General features: G+C 48.1%; 1 protein-coding gene across 3 annotated transcripts; it reads right to left on the reverse strand.

The window, feature by feature from the left end:
* Positions 1-1,201: 1,201 nt before the first annotated feature.
* On the reverse strand, positions 1,202-22,129 carry CTTNBP2NL (CTTNBP2 N-terminal like). 3 transcript variants are annotated; one of them, XM_065038392.1, is made up of 5 exons: positions 21,998-22,129; positions 16,968-17,075; positions 8,022-8,252; positions 6,236-6,343; positions 1,202-5,053 (listed from the first exon to the last, which is right to left on the reverse strand). In XM_065038392.1, exons 2-5 carry the CDS (start codon positions 17,064-17,066, stop codon positions 3,593-3,595), a joined length of 1,899 nt encoding a protein of 632 aa, XP_064894464.1. In that variant the 5' UTR covers positions 17,067-17,075; positions 21,998-22,129; the 3' UTR covers positions 1,202-3,592. The 3 variants fall into 3 exon arrangements, with proteins under 3 accessions (XP_064894464.1, XP_064894465.1, XP_064894466.1); XM_065038393.1 differs by having other exon boundaries at positions 21,889-22,043; XM_065038394.1 differs by lacking the exons at positions 16,968-17,075; positions 21,998-22,129 and adding an exon at positions 14,951-15,129.
* Positions 22,130-26,988: the final 4,859 nt, after the last annotated feature.

The following is a 26,988-nucleotide window of genomic DNA, read 5'->3' on the forward strand; positions in this document are numbered from 1 at the left end:
AGGGCTCCCCGTTCCGGGGCAGACGAGATAGGGACAGGGAACAAGCTGCCGGTTTTGGCTGTACCGACGGAGGTACTGTTACCCACACAGCACTCCTCTGAGATGCCATCAGGCTTGAAGAGATCAACAAAGAGCTTCTGCCCAGGTTGTGGCAAAACCTGTTTGACTGAAGGGATAAAAAGATAAGAAAATCAGGTCGCTGTCGGGGTGTACACTGGGGAGACAAACAAACCTTCAGCATCTTGGTGGCTGCGCTGGACTCTCTCCAGCAGTTCCCTGTCCTGCTGGAACTGAGGGGCCACAGCTGGACACAATATTCCAGGTGTGGTCTCCCCAGGGCAGAGCAGAGGGGCAGGAGAACCTCTCTGACCTACTGACCACCCCCTTCTAACCCACCCCAGGTACCATTGGCCTCTATTAGTAGAATAGTCCCAAAATATTATTGGTTTAATATAACGATACTGCAAAGAGGTACTCTAGGAATGTTGTTTTTACTTTGAAATACCTGAAAGGCACAGCTGGCCAGAGCACAGCACTGCCCATGGAGCTCCTGAGCTACTGCACTGGTTCCGATAGGGACACAGGTGGGCAGCTCACACAGAATCCCAGAGTCCCAGAATGTCAGGGATGGGAAGGGCCCTGGAAAGCTCATCCAGTGCAATCCCCCCATGGAGCAGGAACTCCCAGATGAGGTTACACAGGAAGGTGTCCAGGCGGGTTGGAATGTCTGCACAGAAGGAGACTCCACAACCCCCTGGGCAGCCTGGGCCAGGCTCTGACACCCTCACCAGGAACAAGTTTCTTCTCATATTTAAGTGGAACCTCCTGTGTTCCAGTTTGAACCCATTGCCCCTTGTCCTATCACTGGTTGTCACCAGAAGAGCCTGGCTCCATCCTCCTGACACTCCCCCTTTCCATATTGATCCCCAGGAATGAGTCCCCACTCAGTCTCCTCTTGTCCAGCTCCAGAGCCCCAGCTCCCTCAGCCTTTCCTCACACGGGAGATGCTCCACTCCCTCCAGCATCTTTGTTGCCTAGACCACACCACACACAGCTGCCCGTGGGCTGGGTACCCTCAATAAACCTGCACTTCAGAGCACCCGGTAGAGCTCCGGTTTCCACAGAATTACAGACACCCGGCCATCGCCCCCCGCACCGTGTCCACACGCACCGGCCCCACTCCAGACATTTTCTTAAGCTATTTGCACATCTTAAAAATAAAATCCTTTATTGATAATATGAATGTTTAACATGTTTAACGCCATCAGCTATAAAAATGATTAAAGACTTCAGCTTGGTACATTTGGCTTTACAAATTTACAAGTGTTAATGAATTAATACTAGTGTATACATTTTGCACTTCATTATACTCCCATTAGCCAGTGACAAACTCTGCAACAATGTCTGTTTACAACAGGCGTGAGTTATAGAAGGAACATTTAGTTGCTTCCACACAGAATCTACATCAACAGTTAAATACTAACTCTAAATGTCTTACTGAATTAGTTTGGATCCATTTTAATATCTTGTGCTTAGTTTCTCTCAGGAGACAGGCTACTAGCAAAAATACATTCTTTTGCATACCCCTTCCCATATTATACTTTAGAAGAAACAGTACTCAGTGCATTTCCTAATAGACTTCATCATAGCAGATCTCTCTCTATAGAGCTATTGATAAAGAAAGAGGATAATACCATTTAGATTAATGTAAAAGCAAAGAAACACGTTAAAGCGGTGTATATGAAAGCCTCACTTTTGAATCCGAAGTGATCCATGGGCCAAAAATAACCAAAACAATCTGCTGTAGCGACTTAAAAAAGTAATAAATGTGCTTCCAAAAGTCACTGCTGGGCCATCTGTGTCTCCGTGCTGTCGGCACACGGCCCGTGCCACCGCGTTAGGGACAACAGTGTGTAATGTCACCATTTACCAGGCTTCTGAAGGGTCTGTGGAACCCTCCGGGTGGTGTCCGGCAGCGCGTCCTCCGCCGGCCCCGGGGTCCGTCCCGCGATGGAGCTGGTGCTACGGCATTAGCCTAATTAAACACCGCTAAATGACACAGAGAAAGCGTCTCCGGCGCTGAGACGCCGCAGCTCGGCCCCCGCACAGGGAAACGCTGCACAGCGACCGATGCCGCGCGGCAAGTCCAGTTCTAAATTTAGGACCAGCTCACGTACCGAACGCCAGTGGTAATTAACTGGGGCTGGGCTCTCCGCCGCTGACCCGCGGTGCTTTTGTTCCCCGATTTCTCCCCGCGGTGACTCAGAGAACCGGCCGGGGATGGTGCTTCTCGCAGTGAATATTTCTGCACAACCCGCAGTTTCTTCCCACCTCTAGGGCCCAAGTAAGTTTTTCACACACACAATTTGCCTCAAACTCGGGCGATTCCTCACTCTGAGTGAATTTAAACATCTCACATTCCCGCATTTCTTCATATTTCTTCATTCATCAGGAATAAAGATTTTCCCAATACATTGTGTATATAATATGTATGTGTGCGAAACTACTTACACATATATACATATTTAATTACACATGACAGTAACGATTTGATTCCATATTTGCAGCCAAGGAAAGCCAGTAAGATCCCATAGCTAATTAGTGGGTAAAATCCAGGTCAGCTGGACACAACTGACACAGATGAAGAACACAATTATTGCTTTTGTTTATAGCAGAAGATCCCATGTTACTGTTGCAAAAAACCTGTATCATATGGACTAGTGATTTTGCTTTTTTTCAAGTAATAGCGAGATCTTTGTCAAGTAATAGCAAGATTCTTTTCTCAGAAGTTCTACACACAACAGTAGAATGCTTGAAGAGCTTGGAAATTCAAGGTGACCCACCAGAAACCAGTTCTTTAAAGCACACGGGGCACGTCTGCAGAATGTGTTACAGGAACACAAAAAGGGCCACGCAGACCATGAAAAAGAAGGAATCTGGGTTGTCTTATGGCTAAATTTTACCCCCAAAACTTCCGTGTGCTTCCTCAAAGAGCCAGAGCTACGTCCTATAGGACAAAGCGCGGCCACGTCGGGCTGGTGGTCACCTTATAGCATTTGTAGCACATTTGCTAACTTATTTTAGCAAATGGAAAAGAGTGAAGAAGAAAAAACAGTGTTGGTTTCAACATTCATGACTCACAGGAGAATTGGTTTCTGCAGCTGGATGGTCCCCCTGCTCCCCTTCCTCAGAGAATCACATTCATATCGCAGGCTTAGTTCAGGCACTTGTTATTAAACGTTCGTCTGGAGTAAAAAAGTCCACAAAAGTTACTTCTGCATAATTTAAAAGTAGTATTTCAGTCCCATTAGAGTTTGCTAGCTAGGTCCCGCCACGTGATTAGGGTTCTCGTTATCTCTAATGATTTGACTGTTGTCGTGAGACATTTTGAGGCTACTCTATAGCTGTAGTTAAGGTTTCTTCATAAACAAAAATATTCTACCTATTCAAAAGGAAAAAAAATATATATATACTAAATGCTTTATACAGACAGAATCTGCCACTATGGAAATAAATAACACGGAGTGGAAAAAACAGCATCTTAGCTCTAGGATGCTAAGCCATGGAATGTCACATTCACATTCTCTGCAGACTAGCTGCTGGTCGGCAGGAGGATCTCAATGTCTTTGCCGTTGGACACGGCGGAGCCGGTGGAGCAGCTGCTCGCCACGTCCACGGGGACACCCATGGGTGCCTGGGAAGAGGTTTTGTTCGGCGGAGCGGGAGCAGCGGGTGACTGCGCCAGGCCGGGCTTCTTGGGAGGAATGGGTGGAGGGTTCCCTCTTTCTGCTCTAGGAATGGTCGGGGACTTAACGCCAGGAGACAACGGGCTTAGCGGACTGGAAACCTTGCCAGGGCTCGGAGAGTGAGCAGATTCGTTTTTGGGGCTCGCGGCGTTAGCCAGATTTCGATAGTCCGTGCCAAAAGGCGAGCTGTTAGGGGAGACGGGTTTAATAGGTCCCTGCTGGCTGGTGAATCTGGACAGGACCTGAGTGACGGTGTTGCGGGCCAGCTGCTTGGCAGCGGAGTTGTCTGCCAGGGTAGGAGACAGATCCCGCGAGGGTGGGCTCTGCAGACCGCTTGACTGGTGGTCCTGTTCGGCCTGAGACTGAAACTTGTGCCGAGCGGCGTGGAAACGTTGGTTTATCCCCACCTGGTAGGACGACTGGTAACCAGGGCTGCTGGCAGAAGCTCCCACCAAGCGTTTGGCCAGAACTGGTGAGGAGCAGGGAGAAGGGGTCAGAGAGGAGGCGGCCGTGGCGCTGGGGGACAGGGACACCCCGCTGGACGGGAGCTGGGGCGTCAGCTGCACTGGCGACTCCGTTCTCACAGGAGAACTTCCATTCTCAACGGCGTTTTCTGGCGCTGCACCAGATTTCTCCTTTGGAACCTGGTTCTCCACCGCAGTCGCCTGCAGGAGCTCAGCACCCGCCTGCACGTCGGGATCGCAGTGACCGTTGGACTTGGCGTAGGAATGAGGAGTCGCGGGGCTGGGGGTCGCGGTGTGAGCGGCTTTGCTGGCGCTGGCGGGATGCGCTCGCTCTGCCTGCGGACACTCAGTCTGGCAAGACACAGACCTCACCGGGGGACTCTCGGTTGTGACACCCCTGGACGTCACCGCGGGGCTCGGCTGCGAATGCTCGGCGGAGCAAGAAGCCTCCAGCTCTTTCAGGGCTTTCTTCAGACATTCCACCTCTTCTTTGAGTGCTTTTGTACGGTTTTCTTCTCTGTTCAGCTTGGCTTTCAGCTGCTCTCTTTCAATGTCGAATTCCGAGAGCTGCTTTTCTACCTGTGCTTCCATCTGTAAACCCCGCTTCCTCTTGGACGCCAGCTCTTCTTCCAGTTTACTCACCTTACTCTTCTCTTTTTCCAATTTCAAGCTCAATTCTGCCGTCTTCTGCGCCTCTTCAGCTGCTTTGGCCGTGGCTTTCTTGCACTCCACCACCAGCATGGACGACAGCTGCTTGTGCCGTGCCCTTTCCTCCTCCAGCTGGCTGGACAGCTTCTTCTGTTCTTTTTCAAACTTTTTCACTTGGGATTTCTCAAACTCCAACTGGAAAACAATAATAATAATAATAATAAAAAAAGACTCTAAGGGAACCACAAAACCTCCCAAAAATAAATGAAGTATAATGCCCCAGAAGGGAATGCGGTTACCATGCCCCTTGGGGAAATGACACTCTACAAGATAGCAATGCCTCAGGAAGTTTCTTGCCCCAGGTTTCTTGTATGACTCAGGTTGCACCTATTAAGAATGATTACTTACTAGTAGTTGTATCCTGTGTGAATCGATGTACACCCAGGCTGCCATGTGCTGATTGAACAGGCAAAGCTTCCTTCCACCTCATTTACTGCTTTGTTGCTCTCCCTTTAAAGGCATGTAGACTTTAAAATGCTGACATGTAAGTTTAATAAAGTCTACAGCGCTTGAGTAACAGAAAACAGTAGCTTAAATATTTATTATCATCGCTGAATAACCTCCCTGGGAGATCTTTTGTGATTTATTCTGAATTTTGAGTACTAGAGAGCTCCTATAATTTGTAAATGCAGCCCTGTTCTTGAGAACTTTTCAGATTTTAGGCCGAAGCAGGATTTCAAAGGATTTGATTGTCTATTTAGCACTGCTCAGCTACCAAAACACCCTGAAAAATTAAGGCTGTTTTTCAGATTGAAGCCATACAAGCGCCTTCACAGAATCCCAGAGTGTCAGGGGTTGAAGGGCCCTGGAAAGCTCATCCAGTGCAATCCCCCCATGGAGCAGGAACACCCAGATGAGGTTACACAGGAAGGTGTCCAGGCGGGTTGGAATGTCTGCACAGAAGGAGACTCCACAACCCCCCTGGGCAGCCTGGGCCAGGCTCTGCCACCCTCACCAGGAACAAGTTTCTTCTCATATTTAAGTGGAATCTCCTGTGTTCCAGTTTGCACCCATTGCCCCTTGTCCTATCACTGGTTGTCACCGAGAAGAGCCTGGCTCCATCCTCCTGACACTCCCCCTTTCCATCTTGATCCCCATGAATGAGTCCCCCCTCAGTGTCCTCTTGTCCAGCTCCAGAGCCCCAGCTCCCTCAGCCTTTCCTCACACGGGAGATGCTCCACTCCCTTCAGCATCTTTGTTGCCTTCCCAAGGAGGGAGGTCCCTGCCGCTCTTTCAACACACAGGTTGTGATCTCCGATCACAGGTTGCGATCTCCAATTGCACTGGGCTTTCCTTGGGTTGGGTAATTGCAGGTACCTGCTGGGTGAGCCGCTCCCGCTCCTTCTCCAGCATGTAGGTGACATCGTCGCCCTCGGCCGTGTCCTGGGCGTGCCGCTGCCGCTCCTCCTCCAGGTCCAGGATCACCTGCCGAACAAACAGCCCTCAGCCCAGGACGCTTATTGCACAAGCTGGTGCAAAACAGGGAGAGATTCACAACAGGGCAGAGCAACCGTCGCAGCCTCAGGCATCCCAGTTCAACTCCAAATCCCATAAAAGTGGCGTTTGGACAAGTTACAGAACTGTGTTATTCTGGTATAGTTGAGTCAGTTTGGGAAATAAGTCAGGAAATCCTTCATTTTACTATTAAACAGCTAAATCGCCTGCTTTTCCTCCGGACTGCAGAACAGCCTTGGGAAATTCACATTACCCCATTTCCCCAAAAATAAGACCTACCCCCAAAATAAGCCCTAGCATGATTTTTCAGGATGCTTGAAATATAAGCCTTACTCCAAAAATAAGCCCAAATCACAGTTAATAAAAAAGAGTCAATTTAAATAGTGTCCAGGCAGCTATACATGTAAGAAAGCAAAATTATTTGGCAATAGGATGCAGGAGGACAGATGTGACAGCACACGATGACATGACTATGTTTGAATTTTTGTTCAAGAACAAATGTACATCGTTGTTCATGGAACAATAAGACATCCCCTGAAAATACGCCTCAAAGCATCTTTTGGAGCAAAAATTAATATAAGACCCTGTCTTATTTTTGGGGAAACAGGATATCAGTGCTTGCTCATATGGTGCCCTCATCAGAAGTTCCTGGCAGGACCATGGACACAAACCTGGGGACCGTACGTGCACCCAGGGGACACGGGGCACAAACCATCACCAGATCATCCCTGTTACAGTTTCTAAATCGCGGACAGGCTGCTCCCCCAGTTTCCTAATGGGGGTTTTGAGACCCGCAGTGCAAAGTTTATTTGAAAGAACATTCATTTGTTCTTCCACTTAAGAACAAGATGAGCTCTTGAAATGAAGCTGCTTGCCATGAGGGCCCAGTGAAGGAGCTCCTTCAGCTTTATGCTGAATTACATAAATAATTGAAATTCTATTAACAAATGAGCCATAATACAAAGTTCCCAAGAGTCTCTGCTGTATTAACCACCAAAACTCCAGGCTCTCCCTACACATGCTCACCATTAACAGAGCAGCTCCTCAGTAATTCTGAAATACAAGCTTCCAAACAATGCCTAAATATTTTCAAGTACACAAGGAACCTTGTTACAGGAGGAGACAGGAAGGATAGAAGGAGAAAGGGAAAAAATTATTGTAATAGCCCAATTTAACTAGATACTTGGCTGAAAAGTGCAACAGCCTTGCAGTGATTTATAGAAGAAACGGTGCCTCTCACGAAGAGTTAAGCTGGTTGGTTGATTATGTCATAAATAAAGTTTCTGCAACAGAAATGCATCAGATTATTCACAGACTGGAAGGAACTTGCTCCACTTTATCAAAATAGATTACGGGAAAATAAACTTTAACCCACATGCTGATGAGCAATGAGGCCGAGGGTTCAACTTTGCACCATTTGGTTAGTAACAGAATGCAACTGCTTGGACTTGAGATCTTTGCTACAAGACTTAATAAGTTTTAACCAAAGCAGGAAAAGTAGCCTGTGAAGAGGTTACAATAGAGCCCTACAACACAAAGTCTTTCCGTTACCAAAACTCAAGGCATTTAAGTGTTTTTTTGCTGAAGTTAACACATTATCAAAACGCAACTATTAACTTCTGCACATCTTATTTGAAGCCAAACCCACCTTTCTGTGTCTGCTTTCCGCAGCAGCCAGTTGCGATAACATCCTTTCCTGCATATTCTTGCAGTGTTTCATCACCACTTTCAGGATCGATAAGGGATTGGAGCAGACTGGTTGCTTTTCACCATGATTTCCCTCTTTCAGGGTCTCAAAGTCCCTCTGCAAAGCCATCAACGGGTCACTGATGTTGTACTTCCCATAGCGTTCTTCAATGAATGTGTCTCTATGCTGGGCCTGCAACACAAAACCAAAGCTGCATTTCAATACCCTTAAAATAGGAAACTAGCTAGAGAAGCAAATAATTTCTAGTTAATATTAATCTTCCCCAGTTTTCCACTTAGAGACAAAGAGATCTTAACACAGTCTGATTTGTATCCTCTTATCTGCTGCAAGAATGAGAGTTTCCAGACACAAGCGTGTCATGTTAAAGGTCCTTGGTTAACAGACAAAAATTGAGGTGGTAATTCACAGGGACAAACCTGTCCAGTGATCTACCAGCAGCCAGGCTCCAAGCTAATGAAATGCTCATTAATACATTTAAAATGAGCAAAAGTTGATGGTCCTCCACTATTCACAGAATCCCAGAATGTGAGGGGTTGGAAGGGCCCTGGAAAGCTCATCCAGTGCAATCCCCCCATGGAGCAGGAACACCCAGATGAGGTTACACAGGAAGGTGTCCAGGCGGGTTGGAATGTCTGCACAGAAGGAGACTCCACAACCCCCCTGGGCAGCCTGGGCCAGGCTCTGCCACCCTCACCAGGAACAAGTTTCTTCTCAGACTTAAGTGGAGCCTCCTGTGTTCCAGTTTGCACCCATTGCCCCTTGTCCTGTCACTGGTTGTCACCGAGAAGAGCCTGGCTCCATCCTCCTGACATTCCCCCTTTCCATATTGATCCCCAGGAATGAGTCCCCCCTCAGTGTCCTCTTGTCCAGCTCCAGAGCCCCAGCTCCCTCAGCCTTTCCTCACACGGGAGATGTGTCTCTTCTCCCAGGCAGTCAGCAATAGGACAAGGGGGCATGGGCTTCAACTCTGCCAGGGGAAATTTAGCTGGAGATTAGAAAGCAATTCTTTGCAGAGAGAGTGGTCAGGCACTGGAATGGCTGCCCAGGGAGGTGCTGGACTCACCGGCCCTGGAGGTTTTTAAACTGAGATTGGACATGGCACTTAGTGCCATGATCTAGTAAACGGACTGGAGTTGGACCAAGGGTTGGACTGGATGATCTCTGAGGGCTTTTCCAACGCAGTCGATTCTGTGATTCGGTGATTACCTTCACAAGAGGCATAATAAATCAAAACAAAATACTTTTCTTTCTGTATCTCCTTGATGAGCAAACCCAGTTAGGGACACTTGTCCTATGACACCGGTTTGGAGTTGTATTTAAACCCTTGCAGTAAAAAATACACACAAATATCCCTCCCTCCTTATCAGCAACATCCACCAGGAACAGTGGAGACCTTTGATCAGAGCTCAAGATATTGTTCTAACTTTACACTGAAATAAAAAATGGAGAGGAAGGAAAAGATCAGCCCTGGAAATGGGAGGGTGGCCCTGGATAATGAACCAGCCCTGCTTTAATGAATCACAGGAAAAACTACAGGCTTGCCTTTTTTTTTTTAGAAGGACAGAGAATCTTCAGTTATTCTGAAGGATTTATAAAAATGACTCAACTAAACCTCACTCTAAGTGCCCGCAGGGAACTTCCCAGTGACTCAAGCATTAAATAAGTCTATAAATACAAATCGGGATATTCACTCAGCTATCCTAACTGCTTTGACAGATGAGCTGCGCTTGCTTTAAGCCCAGACTACCCAGTACTGATCCCAGCCACACAGGAACAGGATAAACCCTTCCTAAGGGCACCGGGGCTTCAACAGCCTCAGCAAAGCGGGGATATTTGAAAACATCATTTCTGTGCAACTTCTTTCTAAGAAAAATCTCAAAGACTTGGGATTAAGGTCACACCCACTACCTATAAACTCTGATTTAGCGAAGGTGTTGAAAAGGTAGCGAAGGTGTAAGAAAAGCCGCGTTCTCCTCTGCTCCCGGCAGCGCTGGGCTCTGAACAATCTTGAATTTCGGGGGGTGGTTTATTTCCTGTCTGGGAAAGAACAAGAAGTTCCTCCTTGTTACTTGGAGCAATTAAGTCTTTTCCTGAACTAGCATGACAAACAGATGAGACTATCATAACATTAACAGCTTTCTTGAGTCCAGCCCTTCTCCTTCAGTAGCCAGCACGGCACAAACATTTAATTAAAGGTGTCTAGACTAGGAAAAGCCTTAAACAGGTCATCTACACGACCACGTGTAGTTTACAACAAATCCAGTGTTTTTTGCATTTGGGCCACCACACACTTGGAAATACAAATAGAGATATACATTTTTATCTTCACCTTGCATGTCAAAGTTGGTGCTGGAGGGGGCAAATATCCCCTGTGCTTCGGGTCCCATGGAGGAGCCGCCTCTGTCACTGAAACAATTGGGACAACTCTTCCAAAATTAAGCCCTGGGTTATTTTCTACAGATATTGAACTGTCACATATATTGGTGACTTCTCCCATCGCTCTTGCTCATCACTGAGCAACTCTTCAACCTCTACTAATGTGGGAGGTCACCTAGAAACATCTCCAAGAGTTCTGATTTTGTCCTGAGCTGGAATTCAGCCTTAAACATGTTTTTTGCTCAAAACAGAAGGAACTTGATGACTGAAATGTTCCGCTTCCAAGTGGAAAAAAAAAACACCTTAGATCTCAGATCCCACTATCAACCTATTAGAGCTCAGGAATCCACAGGAAACCAAGCTTCAATAATAAGGAAATCAGGTTACAATAAGTATTAACTTTGGAGTTGAAAATTTCATCTGGAACACCAGAGATGACCTGCATAGTCCCAACAGCATCAATTGCGCTCTGCGACCTCCCGCAATCAGAATCTCCTCTAATTTAGTACCTTCACCTGTATCATCTCGAATATGCTGAATTTCCCATCAAAACATTCAAACACCAAAAGCAGCTAAACAGACTATTGGGCTGCTCTTAAAATAGGAAGCAGCCGCGCACATGAACTATTCTCCAAAATAGAATTCCTGGCAATTGGAAGAATCAGGCACATGCAGAGAGAGCGACTTTAAACTGGTTGACTTTTAGCTCAAATGAGGGGGGTTGGCCACTGCTGGTCTGTTTGAAAAGACGTAATGCTGCTTTTATGGAGCAGAAGCACCATCTGACACAAGCAAAGAGACGTTCCCTGAGCAACCAGGCAAAGCAAAAGCTTCACTTTGTCAGGGAAAAGCTTCTGTTTCCTCTTGGGATTTCCAGCCTGGTTTGGGATGAATGTTTCCCATCATCTATTTGTGTTTTAGTCTGTTGTTCTTTTTTTTTTAATAACAAAATATTTCCTTTTACTGAAACCTTATTTATGAGACAGCATATTCACTCTGCCTTCAATAAACTTTACAACTTGTTTTACTGGAACATCAAACAGGGAATTTCCAAGACTTGTTTCAAGTATTTTTTTGGACACAAAGACAAATATTAAACTCTCGCCTGTAATTTTAGAGTTCAGGTTTTAACCCTCAGCACAACACAAACACGCTGTTAATTAAACTGCGGCTCCCGCGTGTGCAGATCTCCAGTACCAACTGGCACACAAGTTCCTCCTTCGCGTTACAGAGAATCTTTAAATAGCTTCTTACTGCCTTGAACTTCCTTATGAGCTTCTCTCCCCAGACACAGATATTCACAGAATCCCAGAGTGTCAGGGGCTGGAAGGGACCTGGAAAGCTCATCCAGTGCAATCCCCCCATGGAGCAGGAACACCCAGATGAGGTTACACAGGAAGGTGTCCAGGCGGGTTGGAATGTCTGCACAGAAGGAGACTCCACAACCCCCTGGGCAGCCTGGGCCAGGCTCTGCCACCCTCACCAGGAACAAGTTTCTTCTCATATTTAAGTGGAACCTCCTGTGTTCCAGTTTGCACCCATTGCCCCTTGTCCTGTCACTGGTTGTCACCGAGAAGAGCCTGGCTCCATCCTCCTGACACTCCCCCTTTCCATATTGATCCCCAGGAATGAGTCCCCCCCTCAGTCTCCTCTTGTCCAGCTCCAGAGCCCCAGCTCCCTCAGCCTTTCCTCACACGGGAGATGCTCCACTCCCTTCAGCATCTTGGTGGCTGCGCTGGACTCTCTCCAGCAGTTCCCTGTCCTGCTGGAACTGAGGGGCCACAACTGGACACAATATTCCAGGTGTGGTCTCCCCAGGGCAGAGCAGAGGGGCAGGAGAACCTCTCTGACCTACTGACCACCCCCTTCTAACCCACCCCAGGTACCATTGGCTTCCTGGCCACAAGGGCCCAGTGCTGGCTCATGGTCACCCTGCTGTCCCCAGGACCCCCAGGTCCCTTTCCCCTACACTGCTCTCTAATAGGTCATCCCCAACTTATACTGGAACCTGGGGTTGTTCCTGCCCAAATACAAGACTCTACACTTGCCCTTGTTCTATTTCATTACATTTTTCCCCGCCCAACTCTCCAGCATGTCCAGGCCTCAGCACTGCCCCCTGAGGCACTGCACTGGATACAGGCCTCAACTGGACTCTGCCCCATTGACCACGACTCTCTGGCTTCTTCCCTTCAGCCAGCAATCAGTCCCCCTCACTCCCCACTCATTCAGACCGCATCCCTCAGATGAGCTGAGGTCACAGCCATCGCTGACGGGGAAGGGAAATGGGGGTGGGGACCACTGGCCTTGCACGAAAATAAATGTCAAGCTCCTGGAGCAGGATGCCGAGCAGCACTTGAGCTCAAATTCAGCACTTGTCTTCATTGCGGTATGATATCAAGCAAACCAGAGAAACAAGAGACAAAAAGTTCCCCAAACTTGCAAGAAAAGCTGTAAGAAGAGCCCGTCTTGCAGCAGGACGCCCCTGGGAACACTGCTGCACCTCAGCTGCCTTACAAGTGCTGCAGAAACCCCATTTTGCCCCATCTGTGAAAGATTTACCAGCATCTGCAGCAAGGTTTTATATTACTGAACTTCCATTTAAACAAGAAGTAGGCTTGAAACTCCACTGTAAACTTAATTTCTAAATCCGCTGACAAATGAACACTTAATTTTGCAATGCGTTAATTCTCCTTTATAGAGTGAATCACTGGGTCCAGAAGCAAAGCGATGAAGAGCAGCTCCCAGTCATTAGCACAAAATAGACGGTTTCTATTCCAGTCTAAATTGCCCAAGGCCTCGTTAACATAAAAGAATAAGCCAGAAAGCTCTTTTTGAAAAGTAAACAGACCTTTATTTCTAATGCACGGAAAATTCTCATTTAAAGCACAGAGGGCAGGGAACAAAGTGATCCAACATAGCGATAGAGGCCTATTTAAATATTGAATTGTTTCCAGGCACGGGGTGTTATTTCAGAAGCCCAACCTGTGGCTTTCTGCACAGCAACACGGGCTGAGAACCTGCCCTCGGTGTCACGCAGCAACCCGACAGCATCGGGTGTTGTGGATGCTCTAAATACCATTATAACTACACGAAAAGGAGCTCAATAAGAAGTGAGACTCAAGATCTGTTCTGAGGAGAACTTTGAGATTTATGTAGTGGACAGGAAGCTACTTTCAGGAAGAAAAAAAAGCTCTTTTTCAAAGAGGTTTTAAAATAGAGGAAGCGAACTGGAGCACTGGAAAGAATATTGTGAATACAGTAGATTTGTTTGCTTAATCCTTTATAGTATCTTGTGTTCGAATGGAAGCAACATGGCAATTTGAAATGGACATCAGGACCCAGCAAACACACAGGGAGAGATGATGGGACAAACAGGAGCAAATTCAGCAAGCTGGCCCTGCAAAGCCAGGCCTTGCAAAGCCGGGCCTTGCAAAGCCGGGCCTTGCAAAGCCGGGCCTTGCAAAGCCGGGCCTTGCAAAGCCGGGCCTTGCAAAGCCGGGCCCTGCAAAGCTGGGCCCTGCAGCTCAGTCTTGACACTGTGCCAGTCAACAAGTGGCGCGATATCGTGAGGGAGAAGGAAACTATTTTAGGCTTTGTCATCTGCGTGTGTGGATTCTCTCCGTTAAATGCCACACGCTGTTCTCTAAGCACGCAGGAATATCCATTATTGCAGACTGGACTATAATCACATTACAGGTTTATACATTAAGGTATTATTTTTCCCTGCAAGTGCTCGTTCTTTCCTATAATGTACCAAAGGATCTGCCTCAAACATCTATAGACTTCGGAAGCACTTAAATCTGAATTAGAAGTCAAGTTAGCCCATGAGGGGAAGTGCATTTTTCTTACTGTATGGGGAGTAAATAGGCAGATAAACATCTGATTTTTAACCACTGACATGTCTAATGTAACCACTGGAGACAGTGTTGAAAATCAGGCAATTCTCTACGAAACTTCAGGTTCTACTCCGCCTCTCTCCAACATACACACGCAATTAATGTAAACCCCTCTCGGTGTAAGTGACAGCTCAATTTATCGCATGCAAGTCAAACTAAATGCTCCGAGTTTCGATCTTTCATTTGGTCTTAAAGGCTTTTTCTTCAGGGCAGCATTTTTGTATGTGTGAAAACACGAGTACACAGATTAGCAAGGTGGATTTTCCTTTAACTACAGTCACACACAATAAAACTATTTCGGCTGGTGAAGCGCAGCAAAGCTGTTGCCACAGTTACTATCAGTAAGCAAAAAGAAAAGCACAGCGAGGCCAGAATTTCTCTGACCGTATATTCCAAATAAATGGACAAAGCGAAGCTGGGAGTTTTCCGCTTCTGAAAAATCTGTCCAGCCACCAGATTCAGCAGATACGGGACATTTTTTGCTTTCAACAGCAAAAGGGCAATGCAGCCTCCTGCTAGCAGGAAGCCCGGCTTAAGCCGTGGCTTTACTGAACGCAGCTTTGGACCCAGCCCAGCCAGAGACCCGCAACATCCCACCTTTGCTGTGCCAGCTCATATCCGAAGCCTTTTCTGCCCTTTTCCTTCTCCCGTCAGCTTCCCTTGCGTCCTTCAGATGCAAAACTACAGCGTAGCCCTTGCAGAAGGAGGGGAAAATAGCCCTAACTTTTGATTAGGTTGGTATTTCATGCTATGTAATTATCAAGCATAGGTTACAATTTCATTTAATTTCTTCTCAGCTATGAGTCCTCGACAAATTACATCAGAGGGTATTTTAACTATATTAAACCCCTCACGCGAGAGGGAACCGCAGGTTAAATTTCAACAGAGGATAATTGCTTTGTGCTATTGGAAGGTACACGTTAAAAGGCTTTGGAAAGGAGCTGCTGTGTCCCTCTGTGCTCCATTACACACGTTTCACACCATGACGCTGAAGTGATGCTGGTTTTGGTAACACATTCTGTTACCAAATTAGAATTAGAAGAGCGATCCCAGGACAGGGAAGCAACATGCAAGTCTGTTCAAAGAAATGAGCCAACTCTCCCACCCTGCCACTGGGTTTGGGAGGGTAACAATATTCCCCCAAAATAAAAAGATTGTCTAAATGCAAAGCCAATTAGCAATAAACACACAAGCATCCCAACTGTTTTGGAGAAGGGTCTCCCTCCATCCCCCCCAAAAGGCTTCTGTATTTGAATCGAAGTACAGAAGCAATTGCTGGCAAACCAAGTTCCCGCTCAGGCCTGCAAGCTGCCATTCCTCTCCTAAAATTACCCAAAGTTTAAAAGTTATGAGCAGTGACAGGTCAGCTTGAAAAAGTCTTCAACATTCAACCCTGTCAAGACTCATTTCTTCAAAAATCCACTCCACATTTTAAAAATATTTACTAAGTTTACCGTTAACATAGAAAACCAGCCAGAGAGTGGCCAAGGGAGGCAGAAACCCAGAGCTACCGCCACAAACACCAACACCCCCCGGGCTGCAGCAGCACCAAGAGCTGCCACCCGCTCCAGGGCCTTGTCCCCTCACATGTGAAGGTTTTATTAATCACAGAATCGATTGGGTTGGAAAAAGACTTCAGAGATCATCAAGTCCAACCCTTGGTCCAACTTCAGTCCATTTACCAGATCATGGCACTAAGTGCCATGTCCAATCTCAGTTTAAAAACCTCCAGGGACAGTGAGTCCAGCACCTCCCTGGGCAGCCATTCCAATGCCTGACCACTCTCTCTGCAAAGAATTTCTTTTAACATCCAGCCTAAACTTCCCCTGGCAGAGTTGAAGCCCATGGCCCCTTGTCCTATTGCTGACTGCCTGGGAGAAGAGACCAATCCCACCTGGCTAGAACTGCCCTTCAGGTAGTTCTAGAGAGTGCTGAGCTCAGCTCTAAGCCTCCTCTTCTCCAGACTAAACAAGCCCAGCTCCCTCAGCCTCTCCCCATAGGGCTTGTGCTCCAGTCCCTTCCCCAGTCTTGTTGCTCTTCTCTGGACCCGCTCCAGCACTTCAATCTCTTTCCTGAACTGAGGGGCCCAGAACTGCACACAATACTCCAGGTGTGGCCTCCGCAATGCAGAGCAATGCTCCTGCCAGCAAAGAGCGAGTGGCAGCACAGCCACGTCTGCTACTCGTATTGGCTCAATACGATATAAAGCCACAGATGTTTTATTTTGTTTGTCTTAGTGTGAAGTTATTCTCACTAAAAGACCAACCTGTGACCCCTCCTGGCACGAAGAGTTTCTGCTTTAAGGAGCCTTCCTTCCTAAAGCAGAACAAACCCAAAGGAAGCCCCATAGACCTTTACTAGCTCTTTATGAGGAGCGATGAAAGCACACGCGCAATGCTGTATTTCAACCCTGAAATGCTTCTTGCAGCCCAATAATGAACTCCACGACACAGAATGTTATACAGCAGTTACGATCTAATATCGCTGATGTTCAGGTGGGATTCTGAACCAGTAAATCTTTGCCTCAGAACTTCACCTTGGACACAAACGCTCTGCAGAACCCACAGTAGCGCTGGTGTCAGTTTTGTCTCTTATCGCGGTGCTCACAACGTACCTTTAAGGCTTCTATGACAAGGTCTCTTGCTTCTAATTCTCCCTCAAGAATGCTAAAGAGCGTCAGTAGTTCTGGTTTGCTGAGTTTTTCCAGATTCATCCTGAAAACCTGTAAAATGGAACAGAGTTTACCAGTACTTCTTTGCACATTAAAATCAGTATTCTGAGCTGTGACACACAATCTCCATTTAACTCCAGCTTTTTTGGACTGCAAATTGCCCAGAGGGAGAAAAAGGAGAATACACAAGGCGAACATTTTCTCTTCGACTTCCAATTCCAGTTGTAGAATGAGCGTTTTTCACCTTTTCCCAAGGGCTCATGAACACACGCACACCCAGATGGCGCAGGGGCCAAGCTGACAGGATAATATTCACCAAGAAGCAGCCAAAGCTAACAGGAGAGGGAAAAACACGGGTATTTAAAAGCCATACTACTGTACATCACACATCTGGATCACACAGCTGCAAGCATCACTGAAACGAGACTGAAGAGCCGCGATGAGTGCGGTCCAGACTGGGCCACCTACACGAATTTAACGGTGAAGTGAACATTTCGGAGCTATGAGGCGTCTCCTAGGAATGCCATTGTGCATCACGAATGGAACAGGTCCAAACCACTTCACAAAAAAGAAAAGGAAGGAAAAAAAAAAATCAATGCCTCAAAAAACAGGCATTTAATTACTATTCCTTCAAACTGTTTCAATCTCACCATCGTTTATTAAATAGCATTTCAGTGCCCACATGAGAACAAAGATCCATCATCTGAGATGCACATACAAAAAGCTTTCCCCCCACCCCCATCTTTGCTGATACACTCATTAGCTTCTTTATTACATTATTTTGTTCACAATAATTTCCTTGCCTCTGATGCAAATACACCTGATTTTGATACAGTCTTGTGCTTTGCACAACAATCAAATATACTTTTCCCAGTCCAAGTCACATCCGTCTTTTGCCACTTTCTGTATCAAGCAGAAAATGCTGCAGCACAAAAAAGCTACTCAGAGATATCAAACTCCACGGGCAAGCGATAAAGGGTTAATTAACCTTTCCTAGAGCAGCCCATCCAGCTAAAACACTCAACTGTAAATTTTCTGAAGTCACTGCTGCTTCACAACTGATCTGCATAACTGTGCCTTGGAGAATTATGCGCAAATGCAAGTTCTGTCTTGTTTATGCCAAAGCAGTTTTCCAGTTGCTGGGAACACCAAGTTCTGCTCAGGGAGAGCAGCCGGCGGCCTTCGCGCAGCCGGAGCAATCGGTAATCTGCTTCGTGCCCGCTCTGCTAAGAGGGCAAGTTTCTCCTCGCGCAGTCAGGGTCTGGCTTTGTGCAGCGTTCGACGTGAAATTCCATAGAGCAGCAACGTTTTGCCTGGAGTTTTCTGGCCAGCCCCACCACGGCATGGGCTGCGCAAGGAAAACTTCAGGAGTGACCACGAGCGCCCAGGGTACGGACGGGTGTTCCAAAACCTGGACACTGCGGATCTGCCATCTATGTTTCTTATTGCTGATCCGCTCACGTACGGTCGAGAGGAAAACACAGAGCGGAGCGTTTGGCGAAGCCGCTCAGGACCAGCGTGACTTCAAAACAGCCTGATCAAGACCTGACCTAAAAGCATCATTTAGGAAACTCGCTGTATCGGCTCTAATCACATTTCAGCTGAGATCACGTCGAAGGAGGGTGATGCACAACTTGTTCATCTGGTACAAAAGGGAGGGAGCGCAACTGAAGCGGGAAATGAATGCTAATTCATAAAAAAGCAGCCATGTGGGGTAAGAAAAACAGGGTTCTGTTTGAGCCTTTACCATCACCCGTGTGTATCTTGGTACTTGAATCTGAGCTGCATCACTTCCCCGGGCAGGTTTTAAACCTGGAACATCAGGAGATGCACGACTTGAATTCAAAACCATCTCAGTCCTTGCTCAGACTAAATTCCCAGATTCTAAGATTGAATCAGTACTGGTGGGAAACAGCAACAACTTTTTTTTTGGGATATTCATCAGGTTATATTAGTTTTGTGGCACTTTAAGCCAGAACTAAACAGGAGAAGTTTTCTTCAAGATCTTAGAACAAAGCGTATCTTCTATCTCCATCACTCCAGGGCAGCCAATTTTGAACATGGACTTTCAATCCATGCTTTTCTCTTGGGCAGAGGTGACATGGAAATGTGCAGCCGCATCTCTCCATCAGCACCAACCAGCACGTTCCTAAAGCCGGGACAGCTACCAACTCCAGTTTGATATTTTAAACCTATTAGTCTGGGCAGTAATCGCTTCTATTCTATATTCTAAACACTCCCGTTGTGACTCGCACTGCACAGTGTTATAGAAATAAGCTGTGCTATTCTTAACATGCTCCTATGGCTATAGTCTTTAATCAGCTTAATAACATAAACAAGCCCCGTCCTAAAATATATGGGTAAAAATACTTAGAGAAATAAACAACAGGAGCCAGTTGGCACAGCAATCATTTATACAACAACGGGGAACATTGAAGATATGCAAGTGCTACAGCCTCAGCTTCCTCGTGTGCAACCTGCTGCTGCAGAAGAGCTTTATCTGCTGTTGGTGTGGGTCATCCCGGGCTGCTGAGGGACAGACTGTGGGCAGCTGCTGCAGATACAGTCCCTGCCCTCAAAAAAACCCCAAAACCAAATTGCACTTGTATTCTGCACGGATTTACAGAGAACTTTTTAACGCACTAGAGCACACCTGGCAGATACCTGCGACGCTGAATCGATAACAAAACCCAAGCGCTCGGTTTCAGAGCCGCTCCATGCTAGGGAGCTGGGAAATGGAAAAAAAGATATAAAAACTCTATTCATTGTATATTATTATTTTTTACAAGAACACACATCACCCCTGGATCAGAGTTAATAAGCACATATCTGAGCTTCTCCTCCCCACCCAAATCCAAATCCCTTCCCGTCCTCCAGTGTCACAGGCTCCTGAGCTGACCTTCCCAGTGACACGTACCTTCCCTTGTCCCACTTTTAAATCAAAGATCACACCAACCCTACTCAGTCACCCAGCTCCCTCCCTCGCTAACAGTCCCATTCTGCCAAACGGGGAACCCGACCCATTGTTTCAGAACCTTTAACCAAGAGACAGCGTTTCACAGCGTCACAAACAAGATCTAGAAACACCCAGGGCGTACCAGCCCTCGACATTCGGTGAAATATCCCGACCAGTCCAATCACACAGACCACAAACCGCAAGGACCTCATTATTTATTCTGATGGCATAAATATTTTCCCCGAGTCTGAGATAAACCACCATTTTTGGACACTAAGCAAGAGTTCAGAGCATAAACAAAGATAATTACTTACTGCTTGCCTAAAGGTAAACTTCCCTTTAGCTGTGCTATGGCCCATTAGAGTCTCCTCAGCACACCCAGACCTACTCTTTAAAGAGATAAAACTCATATTTCCAAAGTTATTTCCCAGTATTTAACCAAAAATAAATATCAGGACCAGTTTAAGTGTACATACAACCGTGCAAGCTAACAAACCAGGGCGAGTTATCTTTGGCATGTGCCACTTCAGGAACAGCACAGATAAACAGTGGCAGCTCCTGAATCCCACCGCGATGGTTACGAAACCGTCACAGGTTACATTTCACTTGGGCTCAAAGCACAAACCAAGTGAACCAAGAGTACCAAAGAACTTCACCCACTGACCGCAGCAACGTTTGAGTCACCGGCCGGCGAGCAGCCCCGGCACACACAGGGAACCGGGCAAGGGGAAGCTCCAAGATGCTCTGCAAGCACTTGGCTCAAAACTCTTCTACTTTTTAAAAAGAATTGAGAAGAACGTAGCTTGTCGTTCCTTTTTTTCCCCTGAAGAAGGGTATTTCCTTTCATAAGCCATGGTTACAGCTACGCCAATTCAGCAATGCCTCTATGTCTATCATCCTGAATCAGTTTTTTTCATCTTTTCCTGTCCCTGAAGAGGAACTGATATTTTCCAGGAGCTTGGACAGGCAGTCATGTAATTGCGTTCATAAGATAACCTAAATGAGTAGTTTGAAAAGTCTCGATAGACAAGTTTCTAAAAATGCTGCTGCATGTACAGCTTGATGTTTCAGTCGTTAAAATAATTACATGATGTGTTTATATAATAAAAAAAGCTAACATACGCTTCAGAAATGTGCATGCACAACACTACCTGACATTGCATCACAACTGTGGAGAATTAGGTTAAGAACGAGCAGCGTTTAAATCCCTCACCTCTGCACCTTACAGCTGAAAGGAGAAAGGACCAAACCCCCCAAATCCTCCCTACCCTGTTAGTTCTTGAAGTTCTACTCTGGATGACAAAAATACATAAAATTCATGTTTAAAATACTGCTAAAGTCCTCGAACAACCACTGCACAGCAAGTTCAGCTGCTTCAAAGAAAATTAAAATAAAGTCCCTCCAGACTTCATGGTGCACAACACCCGGGAGCAGCGGCCGACGGGACGCAACCCCCCGCCCGACCCGCTACCGGAGCCCGTGTGTGTTCGGGACGAATCGAACCCCGGGAGCAGCGGCTCCTTCACCCGCACCGAGCGGGGCTCGGGGGCATCTGCACCCGCCGTCCCGGGGCCGCGCTCGGTCGGTACCTCCCGAGCTGCCCCGGCCCCGGACAACCCGAACAAACACCGCACCGGAGCGCGGGGTGCGGCCCCCGACCCGCCCCGAGGCGGCACCGCGGGCAGCAGCCCGCTCCGCCGCTTCGGTCCCACCCGCCAGGCCCGGTTCAGGACAGCCACGCCAAGCTCCCGGTAACGCCCCCCGGTCACCACACCCCCTCGCCCCCGCCCCAGACTCCGCGCACCGCGGTCACAGCCCACCCAGCCCCCGCCCGCCGCCGCACCCCCCGCCCGCAGCTCGGCCCCGCTGCCGTCCCGATCAGCCCCCGCCGACCGGACCGCCCCGCACCTGCCGCGGCCCACCCGAGGGAGCAGCGCCGAGGCCGGGCCGGAGCCGCGCGGAACGGGGGCCCCGCCGACACCACCACCGTCCCGGGAACCGCGCCCGCCGCACCGACCTGGCGCCGCCGCCGCTACCGCGCCGCTCCGCTCCCCATCCAGCCGCCCCGCCCCTTCGCGCCCGCCTGTGACGGACGGCGCGGCCGCCAATCAGAGGCGCCGCCGGGAGCGCTCACGGCCCAATCCGCTGCGGGGGAGGCGGGGCAAGGGCGTTGGCCGGCCGGCGGCGGCAGCGCCAACCAATCAGGCGGCGGAGCCGGGGCGAGGGGGGCGGGGCGGGGGCTGAAAAATCCCTTTTGTTCGCGGCGGCGGCGGCGGGCGAGCGGGCGGCCGTGATTGGCGCGTCACTTCCGCCGCGGATGGGCGGGGGCGTGTCCGCGGTGGGCGGCGCCCGGAGACACCTTCCTCCGCCCCGGCACCGTGCAGGGAACGGGAAACATTTTTTCATCCTGTTCGGCCCGAATCTCTCCCCTCATTTAGATTAAAACCATCACCCCTCGTCCGATCGAACAGCCCCTGCTCAAAAATCACAGAACACCAGAATGTCAGGGACTGGAAGGGCCCTGGAAAGCTCATCCAGTGCAATCCCCCCATGGAGCAGGAACACCCAGATGAGGTTACACAGGAAGGTGTCCAGGCGGGTTGGAATGTCTGCACAGAAGGAGACTCCACAACCCCCTGGGCAGCCTGGGCCAGGCTCTGCCACCCTCACCAGGAACAAGTTTCTTCTCATATTCAAGTGGAACCTCCTGTGTTCCAGTTTGCACCCATTGCCCCTTGTCCTATCACTGGTTGTCACTGAGAAGAGCCTGGCTCCATCCTCCTGACACTCACCCTTTCCATATTGATCCCCAGGAATGAGTCCCCCCTCAGTCTCCTCTTGTCCAGCTCCAGAGCCCCAGCTCCCTCAGCCTTTCCTCACACGGGAGATGCTCCACTCCCTCCAGCATCTTGGTGGCTGCGCTGGACTCTCTCCAGCAGTTCCCTGTCCTGCTGGAACTGAGGGGCCACAACTGGACACAATATTCCAGGTGTGGTCTCCCCAGGGCAGAGCAGAGGGGCAGGAGAACCTCTCTGACCTACTGACCACCCCCTTCTAACCCACCCCAGGGACCACTGGCCTTCCTGGCCACAAGGGCCCAGTGCTGGCTCATGGTCACCCTGCTGTCCCCAGGACCCCCAGGTCCCTTTCCCCTACGCTGTCCTCTAATAGGTCATTCCCCAACTTATGTGGGTAGGAACAACCCCAGGTTCCAGTATACAAGACTCTACACTTGCCCTTGTTCTATTTCATTACATTTTCCCTGCCCAGCTCTCCAGCCTGTCCAGGTCTCTGATGGCAGCACAGCTTCCAGTGTCACCACTCCTCCCAGCTTGGTGTCATCAGCAAACTTGCTGACAGTCACTCTATTCCCTCATCCAAATCACTGATGAATATATTTTATAGCACTGGTCCCAGTACCGACCCTTGAGGCACTCCACGAGGTACAGGCCTCTAACTGGACTCTGTCTGTCCCCAGTTGCATCCCAGATGAAAATACAGGTGGGGTCCTTACCCCAGGGAAGGTTGTCTTGGCTGTTAATTGCTGAAAAACACCTTTGGATAGACTATTTTTAAGGCAAAGGGTTACCGGGTACTCGTCCCCACTAGAGGGTGCCCCCGCACCGCGCTGCACCAGCCCAGAGGGGTTTGCCCGGCCCTTGTGTAAAAAACACAGGCCCACAGCACACGCTGAGGGTTATTTTTCTCATCATAAGCCTCTTGAATAAAGAGGAGGAAAAATCATAGTGATTGTAATGTCTGATTGTCAAATACGGTCAGCCTGGCAACCAATCCAATAAAAATGGAAAGCAGGGTGCTGGGGTAGGGAGGCTGGCAGAGGCAGGAAAAAGGTTTTGCTTGGAAACTTTAATGAAAATGCCATAAGGGTTTTTCAGGACACAGAGTAGCTCTTCCTACTTTGGCAAAGAGATAAAAGCATCTCAGTAAGTGCTTACACACTCTGGAAATATTTTACTTTTCCCAGGATAGTTCGGAGATGCTGTTTGCAGAGTCCTTGGGGGTGTGAAAGGGCCCAGGGGCTGGTTACACTTGCGTGAATGTTTTAGCACAGTTTTCCCGGTGGCCTGCAACTGCTGCATCCCCGTGACCTGCAGCATCCCTGTGACCCGCCGCGTCCCTGCGACCTGCAGCCTCTGCATTCCTGCAGCCCACAGCACTTCCATTCCAGATCCTTGCATTTTCCGTTCCAGATACTGCTACTTAAAATGAGCTGGAGCCTGGTCTGGATTGCTGCATGCTGCAGTGGGCAGTACCCTCGCCAGCTGGCAAAACCAAAGTCCATTACCAACCAGGGTGTGCTCTGGAAAAAGCAAGTGGTGAACACCAGAAACCTTACGTGACTAAGTCTGTTTACTCGTTAAGTTCAGCTTTGTTCCTCACCAAGGTTATACAGTCTGAGAGGTCTGGTGCTTAACTTCAGAAGCTGTTGATATATCAATTGCCTTTAGAAATATCACTGGAGAATTGTGAAGGGTTAACAGTTGGACTCCACGATCTTAAAGGTCTTTTCCAACCAAAATTATTCTATTACTCTAAACACATATGATATGTATGTATAACAATAAATAAACACATTTTATTTCCTTTTGGTTTAAAGTATGTATCTCCAGCAGGTATTTTCATTTATCAGAAATACCAACAAAATTTCTTTTAGTTTTTTCATAGAAAAAAAAATAATTATTAGATCAAAGTTGCATGAAGGATGCACCAAAAGCAGCCATTTGGTAGCAACAAAGAATCAGCTTCCCAAACAAGAAATCTCCCTCTTGTGTCATAAAGAAGACATTTCTATATTACCTTTGGAGAAGCGGTGGCTGTTACATCTTATATAATGTAACACAAGCCTTTCTGAAGTGCTGAAAAAGCCAATTCGGATGAGGCGGGAGTGCCAAGGAATGAAAGGGGAACACCGAGCCATTGAAGTTGCAAATTGCCTGATTGGAAAAAGGGTTTGCCCAACATCCTTTGACCTGGAGCTGCTCCACTGTGCTCCCTCCAGAACGCTCGAGAGACATAAACAGCGATTTCTTTGGAAGGTTGAGGCTTTGTTTGCTTGTATACTATATATTTTTATGAAATGCTCCATTCCTGTTTCCCTTAGGTATAATTGGATTTTTCTCCATAAGCAACAAAATAAAGGAGTTTATAGCAGCTCTTCTGCATTCACTTTTTCAAAAGCAAACAATACCCCAAGTCTTAAAATCAAGGGTGCAGTTTTAAAAACAAAGTGAGGCCGTAACTTCTTTAAAAAGCCCTACAAATTTTATGGAGCTATTTTACATGGCTCCGGAGTTTCAGGAGAATCCCCAATGTGCTGGATGAGGGTCCCAGGGAACAAACAGCTACACACAAACCAGAACCCCAGGTGCTTATCCTGACATACAGGCAGGTGCTGTAGGGATTTGTATCTGCCCCCATGTCACGGAGGGACCCCAAAATTAGTTTTGGGTGGACAACCAGGTCCAAAAAAGACTTTCATTCTGTCCGGGAAAGTCCGGCAAAATAACCAATTAGAAACGGGGTTTATACAATCGGTTAGTGCTCCGGTAACGTAAAATACAGGTTCGGATATCAGTTGAGGAAATTATTGGGGTACAGCAAATAAGAGTAATGGAGATCCACAGTGCGCATACACGTGGTTCACAAACACTATGCCAGAGCTGTCCCTGACTCCAGGAAAATACACTCACTGGTCTAGTGAGGAAAACACTCACCCGAGTGGCAAGGAATTATTCAGAAAAATACACTCGCTAGTCCAGCGAAGAATTATTAAGTTATCACTCACCCACACATGGAGGTGAGGCAGTCCCCATCCCGGATGGTTGCCTTAGACGGTGTTCCAATCTAAGGGGAGGGTGTCTCGGCTGCATTTGGCCCGTGGCTCCGAGAGGACACACACAAAAAGGGAATACTCAGCAGGAACCTCATTTTTATAGCCTTGTCAGATCTGGCTGTGGGCATTCCAGAAGCTTCTTTGCTTTCCTGCACCCCCACTCAGGCTATGGGCGCCCCGAAATTTCCGGACTTCTCGGCGCCTCTTCCCCTCTCCTAGCTAACTGACAGAGGGTTAAACAAAAGGAGCTATTAACTGCCCCATTGCAGGAGAAGGGGGGATGCGTTGGGGAAGAAGGCGATGTGCCTGCACCTTCCACATTGAAGGAAGGCTGCGGGGTGGAACGTGCAACTGCCACACTCCGCCTCGGCAGGTTCCTTGCATCCAGACCCACGCTGCACGCACACTCGGGCAGGTATCTCCTTTTTCTGCCCACACGCGGCAGTCATCCGAACACCATGAACAAAGAGAAGGTGGCCAAACGGCCCGGAGAGAGATGTCTGCCAGACATCAAGAGCCACCTCCTGCCGCACAGCTGATTTATTTCCCCAAAAATGCAGACCAGTGGGTGACTGAATAAACCTTTCCTGCATGGGCACAGGGGGTCTGCCAAGAAATGGTTTGCTTGCTTTATTTTTCTCTCATCTGTACTAATTTTCTGGGTTTCAAGGCTGCAGTTGTTCAGTTTGCCCTCCCTAGGACCACCGAGGACGTTTAGGACTCTCCGTCCCCTCAGATGTTTGCTCTTCAGCTGCGCTGAGCTCATCTAACATCCTCACCCAGCCCAGAACAGAGCAGCTTTTGGTGCCAGATGTTCCCTAATGTAACTCATGCATCTGTGACCTTCACATGCTCCATTCACCGCCAGGCAGTCGTCAGCCTCATGCAAAGCTCTTTCCACACAAAGGTCTCCTTTTTCTCTTGTGTTGCCAAGAGTGGGGTTGGGCAGCAACAGGAATGTTTGCGGCAGCATCAGAACAGAAATGACCAGTTAGCAGGCATTACCGTGCAGAGAACTGATGCCAATCTGAAAATACAAACCCTTCCTTGGTATTTTAACACAGAATCACAGAATCATTTTAGGTTGGAAGAGACCCTCAAGATCAACGAGTCCAACCATAACCCACCCCTGGCACTGCCCCATGTCCTGAGAA

Source organism: Columba livia, chromosome 22 (assembly GCF_036013475.1).
Source record: "Columba livia isolate bColLiv1 breed racing homer chromosome 22, bColLiv1.pat.W.v2, whole genome shotgun sequence".
In the NCBI taxonomy this organism is placed as follows: domain Eukaryota; kingdom Metazoa; phylum Chordata; class Aves; order Columbiformes; family Columbidae; genus Columba; species Columba livia.